The sequence below is a fragment of the Colobus angolensis genome, unplaced genomic scaffold (genome assembly GCF_000951035.1).
Source record: "Colobus angolensis palliatus isolate OR3802 unplaced genomic scaffold, Cang.pa_1.0 Scaffold203, whole genome shotgun sequence".
NCBI lineage: Eukaryota > Metazoa > Chordata > Mammalia > Primates > Cercopithecidae > Colobus > Colobus angolensis.
Window position 1 is genome coordinate 674,636 of NW_012115189.1, and position 24,883 is coordinate 699,518.

General features: G+C 36.5%; 1 protein-coding gene across 1 annotated transcript in view; it reads right to left on the bottom strand.

Annotated features, from left to right (window-relative positions):
* Window positions 1-203: 203 nt before the first annotated feature.
* The window catches only part of LOC105511749 (U3 small nucleolar RNA-associated protein 6 homolog), a 54,322-nt gene continuing 29,642 nt past the window's right edge, over window positions 204-24,883 (bottom strand). Inside the window, exon 2 of the mRNA XM_011941948.1 lies at window positions 204-283. Within this exon, the coding sequence (XP_011797338.1) occupies window positions 204-283 (80 nt within the window). The remainder of the gene's footprint in view (window positions 284-24,883) is intronic.

The following is a 24,883-nucleotide window of genomic DNA, read 5'->3' on the forward strand; positions in this document are numbered from 1 at the left end:
AACCTTCCCTTCCCTTTCCTGCCTACTTTTGGCTACTTCCATTTCTCCTAAGCTGGGTGATCTGTCTTCTTGCATCTGGAGAATCTCCCTTCTTTCTCACACATTTGATTGGCCTACCACAATTTAGAAAGAGTTAGATATTCTACAGAAATATTCAAGGATTATCACTTTCACTTTCAAAGGATTATTAAGATTTCCTTTTTTTAATCACCAAAAGATAAAGCACAGTCTGATTTCAGGTCACAAGTTTCCTTCAGATCACTCCTTCGTTCATTAAGAGGAACTAAAAGTTATAAAACTTAAGATAATTATTAAAACTTACCTGCCAACCAAAGGCTCTCCCTGAGATATTTGTGTTCCTTGTGGTCAAACAGTTATGATGCCTCTCAGAAAGGGGAACATTGATTGGAAGCCAGTGGATTCTATTCTGGGTTGGTAACTCTTACCTCTGGGGTAGCTGTGGCTACAAGGGCTATTGCTAACTTTATGTTTTAGAACAATGACATTTACCTTTAAGTAGTTATGGCCTCCTTAGATACTTCTGTAGGAAGAGCTTTGGTTAATCTTATCTTAACCTTATATTAACACTCTTAAATCAGAAACATAGGGGAAAAGCATTGTAACTATCAGGGTTACATCTTACTTCCTCCACTCTACTGCCAGGTTGGTCCCACAGACCCCGGATGAGCAACGGATGAAAGGGGTACTCAGACACAAGTATCCAGTGAAAGAGCAGGCTAGGGGACTGCCGGCACTAGGGGCTGAAGAGAGTTAGCAGTCCTGATAAGCTGGGGCTGCTTGTATTTATTTAGTACTGGTATAATGTCAAAGGCCTGGAGCCAACACAATCTGTGGGTAATTGACATTTTCATACCCCCTTGCATGGAGCGGTCTTGCACACTTGGTGATCAAAGGTCAGTCTCCAAATGACATAAGTAAATAAACTTATCTTGATAGATTTCTTTACATTCCCTTGTTACCTAGTCCTTGCCCTTAGCCTCAGGATAAGAGAATTAGCTGCCTTCAGCTTTATTCTCTCCTGAAGCATTTGCAAGACCTTCTGACCTTTCAAGAAGGTTTGCATCTTTTCTTATAGCTTCTCCCACCACCCTTACCAATCTCCTACACTCTACATAATTTCTCACTACAGAAAGCACAAGCAGAATGTGTGAAGGCCACATAGCTGGATATGTACCTCAGGAATGTACTAAAAACATTCATATTTGTCTTACTTTTTATTTCTTTTTCAAGTGCCAGTTACAAAACTATTTTCTGTCAATCATCTGAGCTCTACTCTCGGAGAACTTAACTCCTTGATATTAAAAAATTACTATATCCTAAGACACAATCTTATAACCTTTCAATTTTTCTGAAATGTCTTACAATGGATGTATATATTCAGTGTAGTAGTGTTAGTTTTCTTTCCCCAATCTGTGATATAACATAATTGTTAGCATTTAGAGATGCTGAAAACATGGATGCCCTGCTTTCCATACATCTCATCTAAAAAAGCTACCAGATTAGAAATGCAACTATCTCGGCTGGGCATGGTGGCTCATGCCTGTAATCCCAGCACTTTGGGAGGCTGAGGCAGGTGGATCACCTGAGGTCAGGAGTTTGAGACCAGCCTTGCAAACATGGTAAAACCCCATCTCTACTAAAAATACAAAAATTAGCTGGGTGTGATGGCAGGTGCCTATAATCCCAGCTACTTGGAAGGCTGAGACAGGAGAATCACTTGAACCTGGGAGGCAGAGGTTCCAGTGAGCCAAGATCACACCATTGCACTCTAGCCTGGGCAACAAGAGTGAAACTCCACCTAAAAAAGAAAGAAAGATGAAAGAAGAAAGAAAGAAAGAAAGAAAGAAAGAAAAGAAAGAAAGAAAGAAAGAAAGAAAGAAAGAGAGAAAGAGAGAAAGAGAGAAAGAGAGAAAGAGAGAAAGAGAGAAAGAGAGAAAGAGAGAAAGAGAGAAAGAGAGAAAGAGAGAAAGAGAGAAAGAAAGAGAGAAAGAGAGAAAGAGAGAAAGAGAGAAAGAAGAAAGGAAGGAAGGAAGGAAGGAAGGAAGGAAGGAAGGAGAAGAGAAGAGAAGAGAAGAGAAGAAAAAGAAAGAAAGAAAGAAAGAAAGAGAAAGAAAGAAAGAAATGCAACTATCTCAAATGACCAGAGTAAGCCATCCCAGTGAGACCTAAGACCTGTGGCTCAAGGTAGAGACACAGAGGGCCTTTAGAGACCAGAGCAGCCTTTTTTTGCAAACCAGCACCTATGTCATTCCTTAGGACCATGGTGTTTCCCAGGTAGACATTGAGACAGTGGTTTCTACTCCTTACTGCTTAAAAATACCTAGGGAACTCACTAAAACCCCAGGTACCACAGTCACAGAAGGTGCCAAGTCACAGATATGGTTTGAATTAGTTTGAAGTTCTTCAGGTGATTCTACTCTGCAGCCAACTTGCAAACTAAGGTGCTAACACCTTAATTTCCAACTAATTCCTTCCTTAACAGATATTTATTCCCACCAGAAAATGTGACTCGGGATTATATCTAATGGGTCTTCACTCTAGAACATAGATTTGCTAGTAGGAGAAAAGGGGGACTAAAAGTAGAGTTGGAAAGTGCTAAAGATGTATTTCTACTCCAAAATTGTACAAAGGGCCCCGACTATATTTCTTGGCTTGATAGCAGCTAGATATGTCAAGTCAACATTGACAAATTACAGCTTTCTGAGGAATTTCAGATTTTATGTTAATTACCCAAATAAAGCCATTTATGATTAATTTTAGAATACAAAAAAATAACAATTTATTTGGCTTTTAGAGTAGACACATGTTGATGGTCCTTTGAGTTTTCCTTCCATTGGAGAGTTGCTAGTCACCCACACAATGATGTCCTGGTGGGATTCTCAATCCCTGTATCTGGTCTATCCAGGATAGAGGTGGGCACATGACCCAGGGTGGACATGTGTGACTATTTTTATAGGATAAAGAAGTGGAATTACTGGGTTCTAAGATATTCATATTTTCCATTTGGGATATGCCTTATGACCTCCAAAATGGATGCATTGACTTGTGCTTTCCTGAGAAGTGGATAAAACTATCTGTTCTCTTCAACAACATGGAATATCATTGAACTTAAAAATATTTTCTCTGTAAACATTTATCCTAAAAAGCATGTGAAGTGGTATTTTGTGGGTTTTTTTTTTTTTTTTTTGCCTATTTTGACTACTAATGAGATAAGCATATTTGCATGTTTGTTGAACATTTTATATACTTTTCTGTGAAATATCTATTACCATTCTTTGATTATCTAAATTATAGTTCAGGATTTAAATCAGTTTTTATGGTGGACAATTTGATTTTGTTTTTATTTATTAAAATTTTATTCTCATTTTGTAGGCACATAATAGGTACATATATTTATAGGGAACTTGAGATGTTTTGATAGACATGCAATGCATAATAATCACAGCAGGGTAAATGGGGTATCCATTATGCCAAGTCTGTATCCTTTTTCTGTATTACAAACAATTCAATTACACTCTTTTTGTTATTTTTAAGTGTATAATAAATTATTGTTGACCATAGTCACCCTGTTGTGCTATCAAATACTAGGTGTTATTCATTCTATCCAACTATATTTTGTACTCATTACATCCCCACTCCCACATCACAATACCCTTCTCAGCCTCTGGTAAACATCATTTTACTGTCTATCTCCATGAGTTTCATTATTTCAATTGTCTTTGTTGCCACAAATAAGTGCAAACATTTAATATTTCTCTTTCTGTGGCTGGCTCATAGTCACATCCACGTTGCTGCAAATGACAAGATCTCATTCTTTTTTATGGCTGAATAGTACTCTGTTGTCTATGCATACCACATTTTCTTTATTCATTCATCTGTTGGTGCACACTCAAGTTGCTTTCAAATCTTGGCTATTGTGAATAGTGCTGCAATAAACATGAGGGTGCAGATATCTCTTCAATATACTGATTTACTTTATTTGGGGTATATACTCAGCAGTTGAATTGCTGAATCATATGGCAGTTCTACTTTTAGTTTTCTGAAAAACCTCCAAACTGTGCTTTCCATAGTGTTTCTACTAATTTACATTCCCACCAGTTATGTATGAAAGTTCCCTTTTCTCCACATCCTTACCAGCATTGATCATTGCCTGCCTTTTGGGTAAATGCCATTTTAACTAGGATGAGATGATATCTCATTGTACTTTTTCTTTGTATTTATTTGATAATGAATGATGTTGAGCATCTTTTCATATATCTTTTTGTCATTTGTGTGTCTTCTTTTGAGAAATGTCTGTTCAGATCTTTTACCCATTCATTATCAGATTATTAGATTTTTGTCTTATAGACTTGATTGAGTAGCTTACATATTCTGGTTATTAATCCTTTGTCAGATGGATAGTTCACAAATATTTTCTCCCATTCTGTGGATTGTGTCTTCACTATGTTGATTGTTACCACTGGGCAGAAGCTTTTTAACTTGATGTGATCCCACCTATCTGTTTATGCATTGATTGCCCATGCTTCAGGACTCTCCAATGTTCTAGAGAGTTTCTCCAAAGTTTTCTTTTAGTAGTTTCATAATTTTGTGTCCTAGATTTAAGTCTTTAATCCATTTTAACTTGATTTTTGTATAGAGTGAGCAATAGCAGTCTAGTTTTATTCTTCTGCATATTAATATCGTTTCCCCAGCACTATTTATTGAAGAGACGGTCCTTTTCCCATGTGTGTTTGGCACCTTTGTTGGAAATGAGTTGACTATAGATGTATGGATTTGTTTCTAGGCTCTCTGTTCTGTTTCACTGACTTGTGTGTCTTTTTTTTTTTATTTATTTTTATGCCAGTATCATGCTCTTTTGGTTATTCTACCTCTGTAGTACAATTTGAAGTCAGATAATGTGATATCTTGACTCTTGTTATTCTGGTTCTCTTGTAATGTCACATAAAGTTTAGGATTTTTTCCTATTTCTGTGAAGAGTGTCCTTGGTATTTTGATAGGGATTATACTGGACTTGTAAATTTCATTGGGTAGTATAGACATTTTAACAATATTGATTCTTCCAATCCATGAACATGGAATATCTTTCCTTTTTGTGTTCTTTTCAATTTTTTTGCATAATGTTTTTTAGTTTTCATTTTAGAGATCTGTCACTTCTTTGGTTAAGTTTACCCCTAGGTGTTTTATTTTATTTGCACCTATTGTAAATGGGATTACTTTTTTATTTCTTCTTCAAATTGTTAACTTTTGGCAATAGAAATGCTACTGAGTATTGTATATTATTTTGTATCCTACAACCTTACTTAATTTGTTTATCAGTTCTAATAGTCTTTTGGCGGAGTCTTTAGATTTTTCCAAATACAAGATTGTATCATCTGCATCATGGATAACTTGACTTTTCCTTTTTGATTTGGATACCATTTATTTCTTTTTCTTGTCTGAGTGCTCCAACTAGGACTTCAAGTACTATGTCAAATAACAGTGGTGAAAATGGGCATCCTTGTCTTGTTCCAAATCTCACAAGAAAGGCTTTCACTTTTTCCCCATTTGGTATACTACCTTTGGGTCTGTCATATATGGCTTTTATTATATTGAGGTATATTTATTCTATACCCAGATTTTTTAGGGTTTTTATCATAGAGGGATGTTGAATTTTGTCTAACATTTTTATGGCTTTACTTGAAATGATCATATGGTTTTGTCCTTTATTCTATTGATAGGATGTATCACATTGATTGATTTGCATATGTTGAACCATTCTTACATCTCTGGGATAAATCCCTCTTGGTCACATTGAATTATCTTTTAATGTGTTGTTGAATTCAGTTTGCTAATACTTTCTTGAGGACTTTTGCATCAATGTTTATCAGAGGTATTGTCCTGTGGTTTTCCTTTGTTCAATGTATCTTTATCTGCTTGGTTTTAGTATCAGGGCAATAATGGCCTCGTATTATAGAATGAGTTTGGAAGTATTCCTTCCTCTATTTTTCAGAACAGTTTGTGTAGGATTGATATTAGTTCTTCCTTAAGTGATAGGTAAAATGTAGCAGTGAAGCAAAATTGGGTGTTGGGCTTTTCTTTGCTGAGAGATATTTTATTATGGTTTTGATCTCATTAGCTGTCAGGTCTGTTATTTGTTGTTATTGGTCTGTTCATATTTTGGATTTCTTTGTGGTTAACTCTTGGTAGGTTGTATATGTCTAGGATTTTATTGATTTCTCTCAATTATCAAATTTATTGATATATAGTTTATCATAGTAGCCTCTAATGATTCTTTGAATTTCTGTGACATTAATTGTAATGTCTCCTTTTTCATCTCTGATTGTTTGATTTGTTTCTTCTCTCCTTTTCTTAGTCTGGCTAAAGGTTTGTGGATTTGTTTATGCTTTTTTTTTAAAAAAAAAAACAGCACTTTGTTGATCTTTGGTTTTCTTTATTCATTTCAATTTCACTTATTTCTGCTCTGATATTTATTATTATTTTATTCTAACTTTGAGTTTGATTTGTTCTTGCTTGTCTAGTTTTTTAAGAGGCATCATTAGGTTGTTTATTTGAAGTTTTTCTATTTGATGTAAGCACTTATTACTATAATAATACCTTCTATTACGGCTTTTGCTGCATCTCATAGGTTTTGGAATGTTGTGTTTCCATTTTCATTTGTTTGAAAAAAATTTAATTTCCTTCTTAATTTATTTATTGATCCACTGGTCATTCAGAAGCATATTGTTTATTTCCATGTGTTTGTATATTTTCCAAAATTCCTTTTTTTATTGATTTCTAGTTTTTCTTCTTTGTGGTCAGAGAAGATACTTGATATAATTTTTATTTTTTTAAAATGTTTTAAGACTTCTTTTGTGACCTTGACATGGCACATGTTCTACCCTTATGAATAATCCATGTGCTGAGAAGAAGGATATGTGTTTTCTAACCATTGATTGAAATGTTCTGTAAGTATCTGTTAGGTTCATTAAGACTATAGTGCATATTAAGTCCATTGTTTCTTTATTGAATTTCTGTCTGGATGATATGTACAATACTGAAAGTGGAGTGTTGAAGTCTCCAGTTAAGACTGAATTGGAGTCTCTCACTCTCTCTTTTTTGGTCTAATAATATTTGCTTTACATATCTGGGTGCTCCAGTGTTGGGTGCATACATATTTATAATAGTTATATCTTCTTGCTGAATTGCTTCCTTTATCTTTGTTTATATAATGACCTTCTTGTGTCTTTTTAATAGTTCTTGTCTTAAAATCTATTTTGTTTGATATAAGCATAGCTCCTTCTGCCTTTTTTTTTTCTTTCCATTTGCATGGAGTATCTTTTTCCATCCCTTTATCTTCAGTCTATGTGTGTCTTTACAGGTAAAGGGTTTCTTGTAGGCAACAGATCATTGGGTCATGTTTTTCCTTCATTCAACCATTGTATGTCTTTTGATTCAAGGGTTTAGTTCATTTACACTCAATGCATTGATGAGTCAGGACTTACTCCTGTAATTTTTAATTTGTTTTTTGGTTGTTTTTTCAGTCTTTTCTTCCTTCTTTCTTTCCTGTCTTCCTTTTAGTGGAGGTAATTTTCTCAGGTAATATGTTTTAATTTCTTGCTTTTTTGTGTATCCGTGTTATGCTTTTTGATTTATAGTAACCATGATGCTTGCAAATGGTATCTTATAATCCTTTATTTTAAACTGATGAGAGCTTAACACCAATTGCATAAGCAACCAAACATGCAAAGAGAAAATTAATAAAAACTTTACACTTTAACTTCATCCTCTGCTTTTTAACTTTTTGTTGTATCTACTTATATCTTAATATACTGTCTATGTCTTGAAAAGTTGTAGTTATTGTTTTTGATAAGTTCACTTTTTAGGCTTTCTACTCAAGATTTGAGAAGTTTACACACTACAATTACAGTGTTACATTATTCTCTGTTTTTCTCCATACTTAACTATTGCCAGTGAGTTTTGTACTTTCAGATAATTTCTTATGGCTTATTAACATTCTTTTATTTCATGTTGAAGAGCTTTCTTTACCATCTCTTGTAGGATAAGTCTGGTGTTAGTGAAATCCCTCAGCTTTTGTTTTTCTGGAAAAGTCTTTATTTTTCCTTCAACTTTGAAGAATTTTCTCATGGAATATACTATTCCAGGATAAAAAATTTTCCTTCAGCACTTTAAATACTTCATGCCATTCTCTGCTGGCCTGTAAAATTTATATGAAGAAATCTACTCTCAGATATATTGTATGTTATTTGTTTCTTTTTTTCTTGCTGCTTTTGGAATCCTTTTTTATCTTTGACCTTTGGGAGTTTGGTTATAAAATGTCTTGAGGTAGTCTTCTTCAAGTTAAATCTACTTTGTTATATAACTTTCTTATACCTGAATATTGACATCTTTCTCTGGGTTTAGAACATTCTCTGTTATTATCTCTTTTAGTAAACTTTATACTTCATTTTCTCTCTCTCTACTTTCTCTCTAAGGCCAATAACAGATTTGTCTTTTTGAGGCTATTTTCTATGTGTGCATTGTTCTTTTTTATTTTCAGTATTTAGTCATCTCTGACTCTGTATTTTTAAATAGCCTGCCTTGAAGCTAACTAATTCTTTCTTCTGTTTGATTAATTCTGCTGTTAAGAGATTCTGATGCATTCTCCAGTATTTTAATTGCATTTTTCAGCCCCAGAATTCCTACTTGATTGTTTTTGATAATTTCTATCTCTTTGTTAAATTAATCTGATAGGATTCTGAATTCTTTCTCTATGGTATCATGGATTTTCTTGAGCTCCCTCAAACAGCTATTTTGAATTCTCTATCTGAAAGGTCATATATCTCTGTCTCTCTGGGATTAGTCACTAGTGCCTTATTTAATTCATTTGATATGGTCATGTTTTTCTGGATTATCTTGATGTTTGTAGATGTTCATCCTCGCCTGAGTATCTATGAGTTAGGTATTTATTTAATCTTCACAGTCTTGCCTTTTTGTTTCTCTCCTTCTTGGAAAGGTTTTCCAATTATTCAAAGGATCTATAGTGTGGTGATATAAGTCTTTTGTCGCTGCAGCCATATCTGCCTTAGGGGGCACACTAAGCCCAAAAACACTGTGACATTTGCAGACTTAGAGAGGTACTGTCTTAGTGGTCTTAGGTAAGTTCCAGAAGAATTCCCTGGATTACCAGGCAGAGACTTTCGTTCTTTTCCTTTGCATTCTCCCAAATAGAGACTGTCTGTGCTGAACTGCCTGAAGCTGAGAAAAAAGTGACACAAGCACCCCTGTAGTCACCACCACTGAGACTGTACTGGGTCAGACCCAGACCCAAAGCCAGCATAGCACTGAGTTTCACCCAAGACCTGCAGTGAGCACTGCCTGGCTACTGCCTATGTTCACTCATGAAGACCCAAGGGATCTACAGTCAACAAGTAGCAAATCTAGCCATGCTTTTATTCTTCCCTTCAGCTACTGGGTTCCTGCTGGCCCAGGCATGTTCAGAAGTACCATCTGGGAGCCACGGCCTAGTCAGGAAACTTAGGGATCTACCTGTCGCTCTATTCTACTGTGGCTGAGCTGGCACTCGTACTACAAGCAAAGACCTTCCCACTCTACCCTCCCCTTTCCTCAAACAGAGGTGTCTTTCTAGATTTCCACCATCACCTCAGGCCTGTGGCAAGTACTGCCTGGCTACCACCAATGTTCATGCAATGCCCAATGTCTCTTCAGTCAACTCATGGTGAATGCTGCCAGTCCTGAGTCTCTCCTTTCAGGACAATGGGCCCCCTCTGGCCCAGGGCAGGTCCAGAAATGCTGTCCAAGGCCTGGAATTGGGAACCCCTGGAGCCTGCTTGGTGACAAACCTGTGACTAAGCTGGTACCCAAGCTGCAAGACAAAGTTCCTTTAATCTTCCCTCTCCTTTCCTCAAGCCGATAGAGTTATCTCTCCAGAGCCACCATAGCTAGGAATATCCTTTAGGAATATCCTAAAGGCAGCATGGTTCTGAGTCTCACCCAAGGTTGCAGCAAGTACTGCCTGGCTGCCAGTGCTGAATATTCAGGGCCCAAGGGCTCTTAAGTTAGTAGGTGATGAATCCAGGATTGGGTCCTTCCCTTTAAGACAGCAGTTCCCTTCTTGCCCAGGGTGTGTCTAGAAATGTCACCTGCAAGATAGGGCTTGAAATGGGGGCCTCAGGACTTGCCTGGTGCCCTATTCTACTGTGGCTGAACTAGTATAAAATTTAGTATCCAATAAACTCCAGAGCACTTTAACCCACTGTGGCAATACTTACCAGAACCTTGACTTCAACCAACAATTTCCTTCTGGCTAGGACTGGTCTAAATGCTCCCTCCATGGGCACTGGCTGAGTTCTGCCCTGTGTTGCTTTCCCCTGACAAGGCAGCACTGAGTCCCAATGCAAAGTCCCGCAATTACTGCTCTCGTCCTCCCAAAGCACACAGATTCTTTATCCACTCCACACCACAGGGCTGCTGCCTGGGGACTCAGGGGGTGCTACAGGTGATTCAAGACTGTCTTTCCTACTGCCTTCAGTGCCTCTTTCCTTAATATGATGTTGAAACCAGGTACTGTGATCACTCACCTGATTTCTGGTTCTTACGCTTTTTTTTTTCGGCGTGGATAATTGTTCAGTTTGGTGTTCCTATGACAGGGACAGTCACTGGAGGGTTTATTCAGAAGTCTTGCTCTACCTCCGTCCAGCAATTTGATTTTGAAGTCTTTCTTATTTCATCAGGTAACAGTAAATTGCAAAAATGTATTCCAAGAAACTATACACATTATTAGACACTGTGTCAAGAACCTTTATCATAGCACTGCTTATAGTTGCTGTATTAGGGTGCTTCAGAGAAACAGAATTGGTAGTATATAGAGAGATATAGAAGGCATTTATTATAAAAATTAGCTTACACAATTTTGGACACCAAGAAGTCCCATGATAGGCCATTTGCAAGCTGGAGAACCACAAATCTTATAGTGCAGTTCAGTCTGAGTACAAAGACTGGAGAACCAGAAGCACCAGTGTCCAAGGGCAGCAAAAGACAAGTGTTCCTGCACAGGGTTGAGAGAAAGAAAGAAATATAATTCACTCCTCATCTGCCTTTTTGTTCTATTTTGTCCCTCAATGGTTTGAAGGATGCCTGACCACATTGGGGAAAATGGTCTTCTTTTCTCAGTCTTCCTATTCAAATGCTAATTATTTCTGGAAACACCTTCCTGGAAGGCCAGTTCTCACCAACACAGGCCTGCATAAAAACAGTGTCACTACTGACTGAGTGGTTAAGTTAAATATTAAAAGCCAGTGCCCTTCTACAAAGGCTGGGATGTAACAAAAGCCCACCAAGAGTTTTGCCTAGGCCTTTCCTGGGCCTTAAAGCATGACAAAATAATGAAGGAATTTTTAACAGAACTTTTATTGTGGGTCTGAAGAAATTCCCCAGGCCTCCACAAACAAGTTTATTGGAGTTCTGAAGGAACTCCTCAAACCTCCATGGTTTGGCAGGAGGCAAGATAAGGGTAATCACCCCAGTACCTGGACCCATTTAAATTAAGTAAATTTACTGAGGCTCCAGAGGAAAGTCTTCAGGTCTAAGACCTTAGATATAGGTTAAAATAAGTTAATCACTTATGTCTTTAGATGAATACGTACTTACATATAGACATATAACTTAGAAGGTATATAAGCTCTGAAAAACTTTGTAATTTTGAGTTGGTTTGGTAATAATTCCCAGGCCTTCTCCCAGTAAGCAGTTGTAGAAATAAAAACTCTTTTCCTCCCCAGTTCATCTGCATCTCATTACTGGGCCATGAGAAACAGAAGCCCAACCCTCAGTTTGGTCTGAGAACACCTTCACATACACACTCAGAAATGGTATTTTACCTGCTATCTGGGTATCCCTTAACCTAGTCAAGTTAACATATAAGATTAACCATCACAATTACAAAGAAAAACATGGGAGCAAAATTAATGTTCAGTAATATGCGATTGATTACATAATTTATGATAAACATGAATAATTATGCATTATAAAATATGATAATAAGGAGATTGTAGTTACAAAATATATATAGGTGATTAAAAATAGAATGTATATTATGATCCCTTCTTTGTAAAAGTAAATTATGTATGTGCTTATGTTTATACATTTTCAAAAGCATGGAAGAAAATTTAAAAATCTGCAACAACGACTTTTTTGAAAGTGTTCTTACAGATGATTTTCTTCTTGTTAATGAACTATATTTTCTAAATTTTCTGTTAAAAAAATTATGTAACTTTGTAATAAGACAAAACAAAATTTACTTTAAACTGTTGATCAAGGGTTGGGAGTGGTGGCTCATGTCTGTAATCCCAGCAATTTGGGAGGCTGAGGCAGGTGGATCACCTGAGGTCAGGAGTTTGGGACCAGCCTAGCCAACATGGCAAAATCCTGTTTCTACTAAAAATACAAAAATTAACCAGACATGGTGGCACGTTCCTGAAGTCCCAGCTACTTGGAAGGCTGAGGTACAAGAATCACTTGAACCCAGGAGGCAGGGTTTGCAGTGAGCTGAGCTCTGCACTCCAGCCTGGGTGACAGAGTGAGACTCTGTCATAAAAAAAAAAAGAAAAAAAAAAAGAAAAACAACAACAACAACAAAAACCTGTTGATCAAGCGGAACCTTTTGCTTGATCAAACAAAATCTGTTTTTTTCTCTTCAGTGTTTGTCATTTTAAATGCAATAATCATGGCTTTGTACTGTAATTTGCATTGAAATTTTGCCTAAAGTCCACTGGCATTATGATGCTGCATTCTATGCATATGGTAATCTAACAATTAGTAGAAATTATATACTTTAAGACAATGAATAGTATTAAGTTCTTCTGCAGCTGCTTAAATTATATCTTAGGAGAAGTAAACAATATTGGACTTAACCCTTTCCAAGAAGCATTTGAAAACACATTACAGTTGATTTTGAGTATTGTTATCACAAATTGAATCAAGATATGCAAACAACATACTTTTTTTATTGATGATAATTTTCTCAAGCTCTTGATTCCTGCTGTAGAATCCTTCACTATGTCCTGAAATGGGGTAATTTATAACAGTGCTCTGAAAGGAGAACCTTCCTTCAATATGTTCTTGGTAATCTCTTATCATAACTGGGTCATTTCTGGCTGCTTCCTGATGAATGAATAATGTTGCCAATAGATTTATCTTGTTAAAAGAATTTCATTAAGTTATTAATGGCCATTTTTACTCAGGTAACATGTAATTATCTGTTTCTTTTTTACATGTTGCTTCTCCTATGGGAAATTACTATATAAAATGTAATTAGCTCTATCCAAAGGTCCAATGAGTTGTTCTGTGAGTGCCAGATCAGTTATTTATCGCTCTCTGGAGATATAAATGAAATTCTGAGTTAATACATATAAACCAATTTCTTTACATGTATTAGAACAACTTCTGGCACACGATATGTTTTCAAAGTCACAGATATGTTTGTCTCTTTTGCAGAGGGTGACAGGCAAACAAGAAAAGATTGGCATGAAGCTCATTATTTTCTGTTGTCTGAATCAGAGTCAAAAATTTAAGTTTCTTGACAGTGGAAATATAGACACAATATATAGTTATGCATCACTTAATGAGGGGGATACATTTTGATAAATATGTCATTAGGCAATTTCATCATTATGCAAATATCACAGAGTGTACTTACACAAATCTAAATGGTATCCCTACTACACAACTAGGCTATATGGTATGGCCTATTGCTTCTAGTCCAAAAACCCATGTAACATGTTACTGGACTGAATACTATAGGCAATTGTAACACAAAGGTAAATATTTGTGTTATCTAGACATATCTAAATTTAGAAAAGGTATTTCACTGTGTTATGATGTTATGATGGCTACTATGTCACTAGGTAACAGGAATTTTTCAACTCCATTGTAATCTTATGGGACCACTGTCATATACGTGGTCTGTCATTGACAGAAATGTTATGCGGTAAATAACATTTCATAAGTGTATATTATTTTTAAAAATATTGTTTGGCAAGCGCCTTGTGTTCATCTCTTTGAATTTGATACCATCACTTTGAAATGAATTTTCATAGTGCCTGAATACATATATAGCAGAAGCTGAGCACATTTAGTTCTAGTATGTATTTGAGACACATTCACAAGTGTTTTATATTTTGGGCTAGTTCACATACTACCACCTTTAATAATTCTTCCCCAATCTCCTTTTTTCTTATTATAAATATTTATTCATATATACAGTATTGAGCATCTGTACCTGATTGGGAATTAGATTAATGGCTCTTAGAAAAACAAAAAGCTAGAAATCCCTGCTGTTAAGGCCGTTATATACCTAAATCTCAGGTGCCTCTGGATGTGCAACCAGATGAAGCCTGGTGGAGTTTATCACAGCTTCTTCTAAAAAATGTGCAAATGGAGAGCTAGGAAATTATCCAAAGCACAGGACTCCATATTCCAAATGGAGAAGGAAAGATCTATCCTGGGCAAACAGCCACCAGTTGCCTCTTCTAAATCAGCTAAAATGAAGATGGGACCAGTTCTAGCCTCTACCTTTTGGAATCCATGCCACTGATAGATCAGTAGGATCTAAGAAATGTAGAAAGTGGCTAAATGAGTCCAGTGGTCATGCCTGTTTCCCACTCTGGCACACTGGAAACTTATTAGGGACTGTGATCTCCCATTTAGGCCCCAGCCTAATTTCCAAGCTTCCCCAGTCTGAATAGGGAGCCCTCTGAGACTGGGCCTGGGAGTCGGTCTTCAAGGTGTGAAGCTCTCCCTGCTCACCTCTACCCACCAGGTCAGGCTCGAAGATCTTTAGAAGTCTTTAATCTTTGTGGCTGCAAGATTTGTTTCCTTTCCTCTCCATGCTTTCACGAAATGGCCAAAGGAGAATATTTAGAAGCCTTCTCAGAGAGGAAATGACATCTGTTTTTATTAACTCCTGATTCTTTGTCTTTCTTGGGAAATAGGGCTTAGACATACTGCTAACCTTGCAAGCTCCATTTTAGAGCTCCTGGTAGATGCTATATAGTAAGTGTTTTTCTACTGAGGACATGAAGTCAGAAGCACATTGCTCACTGATGCATGGTTTTGAGGTGGCACATGCCTTCCAGTTCCTTCCCCATAACAGACTCTGGGGCAGGGATGCAAATGAGCTGAGTCTCTGAAGGGCCTTAAGTGGTTGCCATCTCCATCTTTGAATCTGGTCATTCCTGCAGTGACTGAGGCATGTCCTAACCATTACTCAAAGTCCCCTTTAGTCCATTAGCAAAACATGCTTAGGTCTGTCTCCAGTTTCCGGCAGAAATTGGTCAGATAGTTGGTTTCCATACCTGAGCACTGCTACTCCCAAAACATCAGTTAGGGGCCAGGATCAAGTACCCAAGCAGAGAAAAAATACAGAATGGAGCTGGTCTCCATTTCTACCAGTAACTCTCTGGTCCCATGCAGACAGGACTCCAAATTCATGAGCAATTGGGAGTCTATTAAAGGTAGCATTAAAATGGAAATTCCCACATAGTAATTTATCAAGGAATTTTTTTCTTAGACTTCTTTAATTTAATGTCATAAGACATTTTTCCAATATCTTGCTTTTTTCTCAGCGCTGCTTGTGTTAGGTCCTCATTATCCCTTTTATATGAACATTCAGTATTTTGACATTCACGGTGAAAAAGCATGTTGACTCATATTTAGGGCAATTATTTTTATGTCAAGTACAGGTAGAGTCCCACCTTAGCTTTGAAATTATTCAGAATAGCAATCTCCTTAACAATCGTTGTCCCTTTCCTGTATGGTCCTGATTTTAAAGAGGCACAGTCCAAAAAGCACTCCTCACTCTCACTGTTTTCTCAGACATTTAAAGTGTACACAGAAATTCTTATTAAAACCCTCTCTGCTCTACTTATTAAAATCTCTGCTTATTAAAATCCTCTGTGCTCTATGGAACAGAATATTGTAGGTCAATAAATCTAACTATTCTAACTTGCAATAGAGGTGTTTTGGTTATGTTATCAGTTATTTATTGCTGCATAACAAATTTAAACCAACATAGTGGCTTAAAATAATAAAGTATACACCGAAGCTCCCAATTTACTCTAAATGCATTATCCCAAGAGAGATTTCTTTCTCATCCACATGTGTCTTTCCAGCATGCTGTTTGTTTACACACCACTCTGGACCATCTCTTCCTCACAATGCATCCCCTTCCAGGTTATATCTCTCCCCTCCACGTGGAACATCCTGGGATTTTTTTTTTTTCATAGAGCCTGACTGCTTTCCTTCCATGACTCTTCATTTTGTACTTCTGTTTTTTTATCCTCAGAGAGCAGGGGAGGTAGGAAAATTGTAAAACTGAATGTTAGTAATGTATATTCTCTTATACACTTATTCTTTGTAATATTTATAATACCTTCATTATTATTATTATTATACCCCCTTTTAGGTAACAAACTGATTTGGGAGAGCAAGGCCACATAGTGTATAAATGTAAGGAGCTTGGATATGAATCCATGTCTGCCTTGTTTATGCTACTCCCCAAAACAGCAGGACAGTGGTGCTGCCTAATTTCCATTTCAGTTATCTTTTCAAATATTTTATCTTTTCTATAAAATAGAATTGAAAAATGCAAAATAATATTCACAGATTTGTCCATAAAGAACTTTATGAGATAGTCAAATGTTTGCATTTAATAATCATTTGCATTTTTGATTAATTGAAAAGGGGGAATCATTTTCCTTCAAAAGTTTTTTTAGTGATAAACAGTAATACATACAGAGAAAGACATGGTTCCTGGCCCATCCGAGTTCAAAATCTCTAGGGTATTTTCACTCAGAACTGCACAAACCATCCTTTGAAAAACACTGACATTCAATTTTCTAACCCAAGCACCTAGCAACCAGACATGGTGAGAATTCAAAAAATGCTTTTTGAATGAAAGAAATCTGTATTAGACTTTTTTCCAATACCGTAATTTCAGTATTATGATTGCTCATTTATGACTGTTTTAATTTTTCAAAGACTAGCCTGAATTCATCATTGTGTCTAATTTCACATCAAAACTCAGGGCTTTCCTTGTCCTTGATTTTGGTGTTGTAACAGTCACAAATAAATTTTTTGCTTTACTCATAGGTAACATGAGGAGAGGGAGAAAGATCTTCCTTTAGAATAAGTTGGAAGAGCAAGGCGAAAAGCTAAGAAAGCACTAAAGTTTGTATGGCTGAGAAAGTGGGATTTAATGAATTAAGAACTAAAAAACAAGAACATGGGAGCATCCAGCACAGGTAAAATCAGTTCAAGCAGAAAGAAAAGGAGTGATACAGGAAATGGTGGGTCAAGAAGGTCCTTGGGCAGAACTCTCCCAGAAGTGCCGTTCCCTTAGAACAATTTGGTTATTTGAAAAATTAAATGATAGAGGTAGGTGATTAGTCCAGGAATAAGGCATGAAAAATTGTGACAATATATGGTATATCCATTGGATTGGGTGTCTAGTCCAAGGCTTGAATCATGACACAATTCCCCCAGCAAGCCTGCCATCCTAGATTTGAATACTTCAAAGTGTGGAGAATCATGGAAGATGCTCATTCTGTTGCCAGGTGACTTTGTCAATAAAATTATCCTTTTCCTGAGCTAAAGTTTCTCTTCCCATAAATTTCCACTCTTGGAGCAATATGAAAAATTTTGGCTTTACTTATAATCATTTATCACCTCTTCAAAAACAACTCCTTTACTCATGAGTTGGTTACTGTTAATTTGTGGATTGTCTCTATTCAACTAATGAGTATGCTGTTGTCAGGTGCTATAACAAGCTTAAGCCCCCAAATTAAAATAATAATACAGTAACAATGATGACATTATTCAGAGGGCTTCTAAAAGCTTAAGTGGCATTCAAGGGTAGCAATATTTTGTGGTAGAAGACAGCTTATGTTTCTCAAATCACTTTAGTAAAATAATTATGTCAGGCTGGGCACGGTGGCTCAGGCCCGTAATCCCAGCATTTTGGGAGGCCAAGGCAGGTGGATCACTTGAGGCCAGGAGTTCAAAACTAGCCTAGCTAACATGGTGAAACCTCATCTCTCCTAATAGTACAAAACAAAGTTAGCCAGCATGGTGGCAGGCACCTGTAATCCCAGCTATTTGGGAGGCTGAGACCCAAGAATCGCTTGAACCCAGGAGGCGGAGGCTGCAGTGAGCTGAGATTGTGCCACTGTACTCCAGCCTGGGCAACAAAGTGAAACTGTGTCCCAAGAAGGAAAAAGAAAATAATTATGTCATAATGTACTAATCCTACTTTCAATCATGATAAAATGTAATAGGTTTTCTCATTTCATATTTAATGTTTGTTTTTAGGATTAAAATAATTTAAGGTGACCCATTCAAGCCTCCTTAAGAACACTTTTCTAAAATTATGCTACCACTATTATTTTGAATTACCCCAGCAAGAAATGTGCTAGCATGAAAAGCCAGCTTCTATGGATATTTCCAAGGACTTCTTTGCAGGAGTTTACCTACTCATTTTATTTTGTTATCTGGAAGGAAATAACTGAATTTAGTTTTAATTTTTTTAAATTGTGAAATATGTCACCTATGTAGGTAATAGTTTATTGTGATAGCATTTTGGTGTGTCAAGTTGGCTAGGATGAATTACAATCCCTAGAATTACATTTCTAGTCTCTTTCCTTTAGAGTGGGCTACAAAGGATCATCTCCCAGGTGAGTTGGAGGACTGAAGTGAGGCACTGGCGGTTTGTGGCATAAACACCCGTACTGTCCGTTAGTCAGCCAAACACTAATCTAGGCTCTGCTGTGAAAGGACTCTGTAGATGTGATCATAGTCCTGAGTCATTTGGTTTTAAATTAATCAAAACAGAGATGATCTTGGGTAGGCATGACTTAATCAGTTGGGAGTTTTCAAAAATAGGGATTAGGCTTTCCTGAACTTGGAGATGTCAAATGGCAGCTGGACTTGCAACTTTTCCCCTTCCAAAGCCCTCTCCCTTCTCATCTTTCTTCCTGACTGAATCCTATGGACAAGAAGCTTTCTCTTATTCCCTGGGATTCTGGTTTGCTCATGATTTTCTCTTTCTGTTTGCTTGCCCCACAGACTTATATTAGCCCCTGCTATTGCATTAGCCAATTTCTTGGAATAAATTCGTGTGTGTGTGTGTGTGTGTGTATATCTATATATATGTATGTGTGTGTGTATATATATGTGTATATATATATCCTACTGGTTTTGCTTCTCCGTTTGAACCATAACTGATAAACATATGAATTATATATCCACAATTTAAGAAATATGAAAAATAAAATTCTTATACTCATCATTGATTGAAACTGGGAAATAGAATATTATCAGTTTCTTAGAAGCCCACACATGTTCCTTTCTCTTTGCATCTTTCTTCCTCCTCCTACTCCAGCAGTAACCACTATTCTTACTTTTGAGTTAATAATTTCCTTGTTTTGTTTCCCCATCTTTTATTTTAGATATAGGGAGTATGTGTACAGGTTCATTATATGGGAATATTGCATAATTCTGAGGTTTGGGGTACAGATTCTATCACCTAGGTAGTGAGCATAGTACCAGATAGGTGGTTTTTCAACCCATGCCCCCTCAGTTATCTGCAGTGTTTACTGCTCTTATATTTATGTCCATATGTGCTCAATGTTTAGCTCCCACTTATAAGTGAGAATGGGTGGTATTTGATTTATTTGATTTTCTGTTCCTGCATTAATTTGCTTAGGATTATGGTCTCCAGATGCATCATGTTGTTGTAAAGGACAAAATTTTATTCAATTTTATGGCTGCATAGTGTTTCTTGGTTTATATGTACCACATTTTCTTTATCCAGTTTACCATTGGTGGGCACCTGGGTTGATTCCCTGTCTTTACTATTGTGAATAGTGCAATGATGAACATACAAGTGCATGTACCTTTTTGGTAGAATGATTTATTTTCCTTTGAGTATATACCCAATAACAGGATTGTTACGTTGAATGGTAGCTCTGTTTTAAGTTCTTTGAGAAATCTGCAGACTGCTTTCCACAGTGGCTGGACTCATTTACATTCCCACCAACAGTGTATACGTTTTTCCTTTTCCCTGCAGCCTCACCAGCATCTATTTTTTTTGATGTTTTAATAATAGCCAATCTGACTAGTGTGAGATGGTATCCCATTGCGGTTTTTATTTGCATTTCTGTGATGATTAGTGATACTGGGCTTTTCTTCATACATTTACTGGCCACTTGTATGTATTCTTTTGAGAAGTTCCTGTTCCTGTCTTTTGACCACTTTTTAATGAGGTTTTTTACTAGTTGATTTTTCTCTATAGGTTCTAGAGATTAGGCCTTTGTTAGACGTATAGGTTTTGAATATCTTCTCCCATTCTATAGAATGTGTTTTCTCTGTTGATAGTTTATTTTGCTGTTCCAGAAGCTCTGTAACTTAATTAGGTCCCATTTGTATTTTTTTAATGGTAGTTCCTTTGGGGGACTTAGCCAAAAATTCTTTAACAAGAAGAATATTTTCTAGGTTGTCTTCTGGGATTTTTATAGTTTGAGGTCTTAAGTTTACATCTTTGATTCATTTTGAATTAATTTTTGTATATGTTGAAGGGTAGGGGCCCAGCTTCAATCTTCTGCATCTGGCTAGCCAGTTATCTCAACACCATTTACTTAATAGAGAGTACTCTCCCCATTGCTTGTTTTTGTTGACCTGGTAAAAAAATCAGATGGTTTTACATGTGTGGCTTTATTTCCAAGTTGTCTTTTTTGTTTTTGTTTTTGTTTTTTTGGTCTATATGTCTGTTTTTGTACCAGTACCATGCTGTTTTGATTACTATAGATTTATAATATAATTTGAAGCCAGGTAGCTTGATGCCTCCAGCTTTGTTCTTTTTGCTTAGGATTGCTTTGGTTATTTGGGCTCTTCTTTTTTTCTATATGGATTTTATAATAGTTTTTTATAATTTTGTGAAGAATGGCATTTGTAGTTTGATAGGAATATCAATGAATCTGTAAATCACTTTGAGCAGTCTGGCCTGTTTTATAGTATTGATTCTTTTAATCCATGAGCATGGAATATTTTTCGTTTATTTGTGTCAGCTCTAATTTCTTTTGGCAGTGTTTTGTAGTCCTCCTTGTAGAGATGTTTTGCATCCTTGGTTAGCTGTATTCCTAGATATTTCATTTTCTTTGTGGGTATTATAAGTGGGATTGTGTTCTCAATTTCACTTTCAGCTTGGACATTGTTTGTGTATAGAAATGTTACTGACTTCTGAATAGTAATTTCTATCCCAAAATTCTACTAAAGTCATTTTGTCAGTTCTAGGAGCCTTTTGGCAGAGTCTTTAGGATTTTATAGGTATATAACCTTATGATCAGTGAAGAGAGATAGTTTGAGTTCCTTTTCCTATTTGAATGCCTTTTATTTATGTCTCTTGCTTGATTCTTCTCACTAGGACTTCCAGTATTATATTGAATGGGAATGGTGAGAGTGGGCATCCTTGTCTTATTCAAGTTCTCAAGGGGAATGGTTTGAGCTTTTGCCCATTCAGTATAATGTTGGCTGTGGGTTTGTCATAGATAGCTCTTATTATTTTGAAGTATGTTTCTTTAATGAATAGCCTGTTAAGTGTTTTGTTTTTGTTTTTGTTTTTGTTTGAGATAGAGTCTCATTCTGTCACCCAGGCTGGAGTGCAATGGCATGGTCTCGGCTCACTGCAACCTCCACCTCCCAGGTTCAAGTGATTCACCAGCCTCAGCCTCCCAAGTAGATGGGACTATAAGCATGTACCACCATGCCCAGATAATTTTTGTAGTTTTAGTAGAGATGGTGTTTCACTGTGTTGGCCAGGCTTGTCTCTAACTCCTGGCCTTGTGCTTCACCTGCCTCAGCCTCCCAAAGCACTGAGATTACAGGCGTGAGCCACTGTGCCCGGCCTAAGGGTTTTTATCTTGAAGAGATGTTGGATATTATTGAAAGCTTTTTCTGCATCTATTGAGATGATCATATTGTTTTTGCTTTTAATTATGTTTATGTGGCAAATCACATTTATTGATTTGTATATGTTGAACCAACCTTGCATCTCAGGAATAAAGCCTACTTGATTGTGGTGTATTAACTTTTTTGATGTGCTGCTGGATTTGGTTTGCTAATATTTTGTTGAGGAATTTTGCATTTATGTTCATAGGGGGCATCGGCCTGAAGTTTTCTTTTTTCATTGCCAGATTGAGGTATCAGGCTAATTTTGGCTTCATAGATTGAGTTAGGGAGGAGCTCCTCTTCCTTGATATTTTTTAATAGTTTCAGTATGATTGGTATCAGTTATTTGCACATCTGGTAGAATTTGACTGTGAATGTACCTGGTCCTGGGTTTTTCTTTTGGTTGGTAGAATCTTTATTACTGATTCAATTTCAGAACTCGATATTGGTCTATTCAGGGATTCATTCTCTTCCTGATTCACTCCTGGGAAATTGTATGCTTCCAGGAATTTATCCATTTTCTCTAGATTTTCTAATGTGCATGCATAGAGCTGTTTATAGTAGTTTCTGATGATCTTTGTATTTCTGTGGGATCAATTGTAATATTTCCTTTATCTTTTCTGATTACACGTATATGGATCCTCTCCTTTTTCTTTGTTAATATAGCTAGCAGTCTATCAATCTTATTTTCAAGAAACCTAACTTCAATGATCTTTTGTATGGATTTTTGTATCTCAATTTCATTAAGCTCTTCTCTAATTTTAGTTATGTTTTTTCTCCTTCGAGCTTTGGGGTTGGTTTGTACACATTTTTCTATTTTCTTTATGTGCAAAGTCAAATTGTGAATTTGAAATCTTTCTAAATTCTTGATGAAGGTGTTTAGAACTTCAAACTTTCCTCTTAACACTGCTTTGGCTGTATCCCAAAGATTTTAGTATATTGTTTCCCTATTTTCATTAATTTCAAAAATTTTTTAAATTTCTGCCTTAATTTTAATGCTGTCCCAGAATTTATTCCAGAGCAAATTGTTTTATTGCCATGTACTTCTGTAGTTTTGAGAGATCTTCTTGATATTGATTTATATTTTTATCGTGCTGTGGTCTGAGACTGTGCTTGGTATAATTTTCATTTTTTAAAAAAAATTTTATGACTTGTTTTATGACCAAGCACGTGTTTGATCTTAGAATATGTTTCATGAGAAGAAGAGAAGAAGGTATATTCAGTGGTTGTTTGGTGGGGTGTTCTGTAGATGTCTATTAGGTCCACTGGTAAGGTGTTGAGTTTAAGTCCACAGTGTGTTAATTTTCTGCCTTGGTGATCTAATACTGTCAGTGGGATGCTGATATCTCCTACTATTCTTGTGTAGTTGTCTAAGTCTTTTTGCAGGCCAAGAAGAACTTGTTTCATAAATTTGGGTGCTCTGGTGTTGGGTGTGTATATACATAGGATAGTTAAGGCTTCTTGTTTTGTTGTACCCTTTATCAATACATAATGCTCTTCATTGTCCTTTTAATTTTTAATGGCTTAAAATCTTATCTGATATAGGTGTAGGAACTCTTGCTGTTTGTTTTCTGTCTACATGATACATTGTTTTCTATCCTTTTACTTTGAGCCAGTTGATGTCCTTACATGTGAGGTAGGTTTCTTGAATACAATAGATAGTCAGGTCTTATCCTTTAATTCAGCCTGCCACTCTGTGTCTTTCAAGTGGGGTGATTAGCTTTCTTAAGTGAAATGTTCATATTGATATGTGTGACCTTGATCCTGTCATTGTGTTGTTAGCTGTCTGTAATGTAGACCTAATTGAATAGTTGCTTTATAGTGCCTGTGGGCTATGTCCTTAAGTGAGTATTTGCAGTAGCAGGAGTTGTTCTTTCATTCCACATTTACCATTCACCTAAGGACCTCTTGTAAGGCTGGTCTAGTTGAAACATATTCCCTCAGCATTTGCTTGTCTGAGAAGAATTTTATTTCTCCATCACTTAAGAAACTTAATGTTGTGGGTTCTTATTTGGAATTTCTTTTCTTTAAGGCTGCTGAAAATAGGCCTCCAATCTCTTTTTGCTTGCAAGGTTTCTAGTGAGAGGTCTGCTGCTAACCTGATAAGGTTCCCTCCATAAGTAACCTATCTCTTCTCTCTAGCTGCCTTTAAGACTTTCTTTTGCATTGACATTGGTGAATCTGATGATTATGTGCCTTGGCAATGGTAATCTTTTATAGTATTTAGCTGGGGTTCTCTGTATTTATTGGATTTGCATGTCAAACTCTGTAGCAAAATTAGGGGGATTTTCATGAACTACATCCTGAAATTTATTTTCCACATTGCTATTCTCTTTCCTTCTCTCTCAGAATGCCATCAAGTCATAGATTTGTACTCCTTACATAATCTCATATTTCTTAGAGGTTTTGTTTCTTTTTCTTAATTCTGTTTTGTTTGTTTTTGTCTTACTGAGTTGATTTGAAGAACTGAGTTGATTTGAAGAACCAGTCTTTGAGCTCCAAAATTCTTTCCTCAGCTTGGTCTATTCTGCTGTTAATACTTTTGATTGTATTTGAGATTCTTGTAAATTTTTCAGCTCAAGAAGTTCAGTTTGGGTCTTTCTTAAAATGGCTATTTCAACTTTCAGCACTTGAATGACTTTACTTCATTTCTTGGTTTCATTGAATTGAGTTTCAACTTTATTATGGATCTCAGTGAGCTTCCTTGTCATGCAGATCCTAAATTCCATGTCTGTCTTTTCAGACTGGTTAAGAACCATTGCTGGGGGGGGGGGCGGAGCAAGATGGCCGAATAGGAACAGCTGCAGTCTCCAACTCCCAGCGCGAAGGACACAGAAGACGGGTGATTTCTGCATTTTGAACTGAGGTA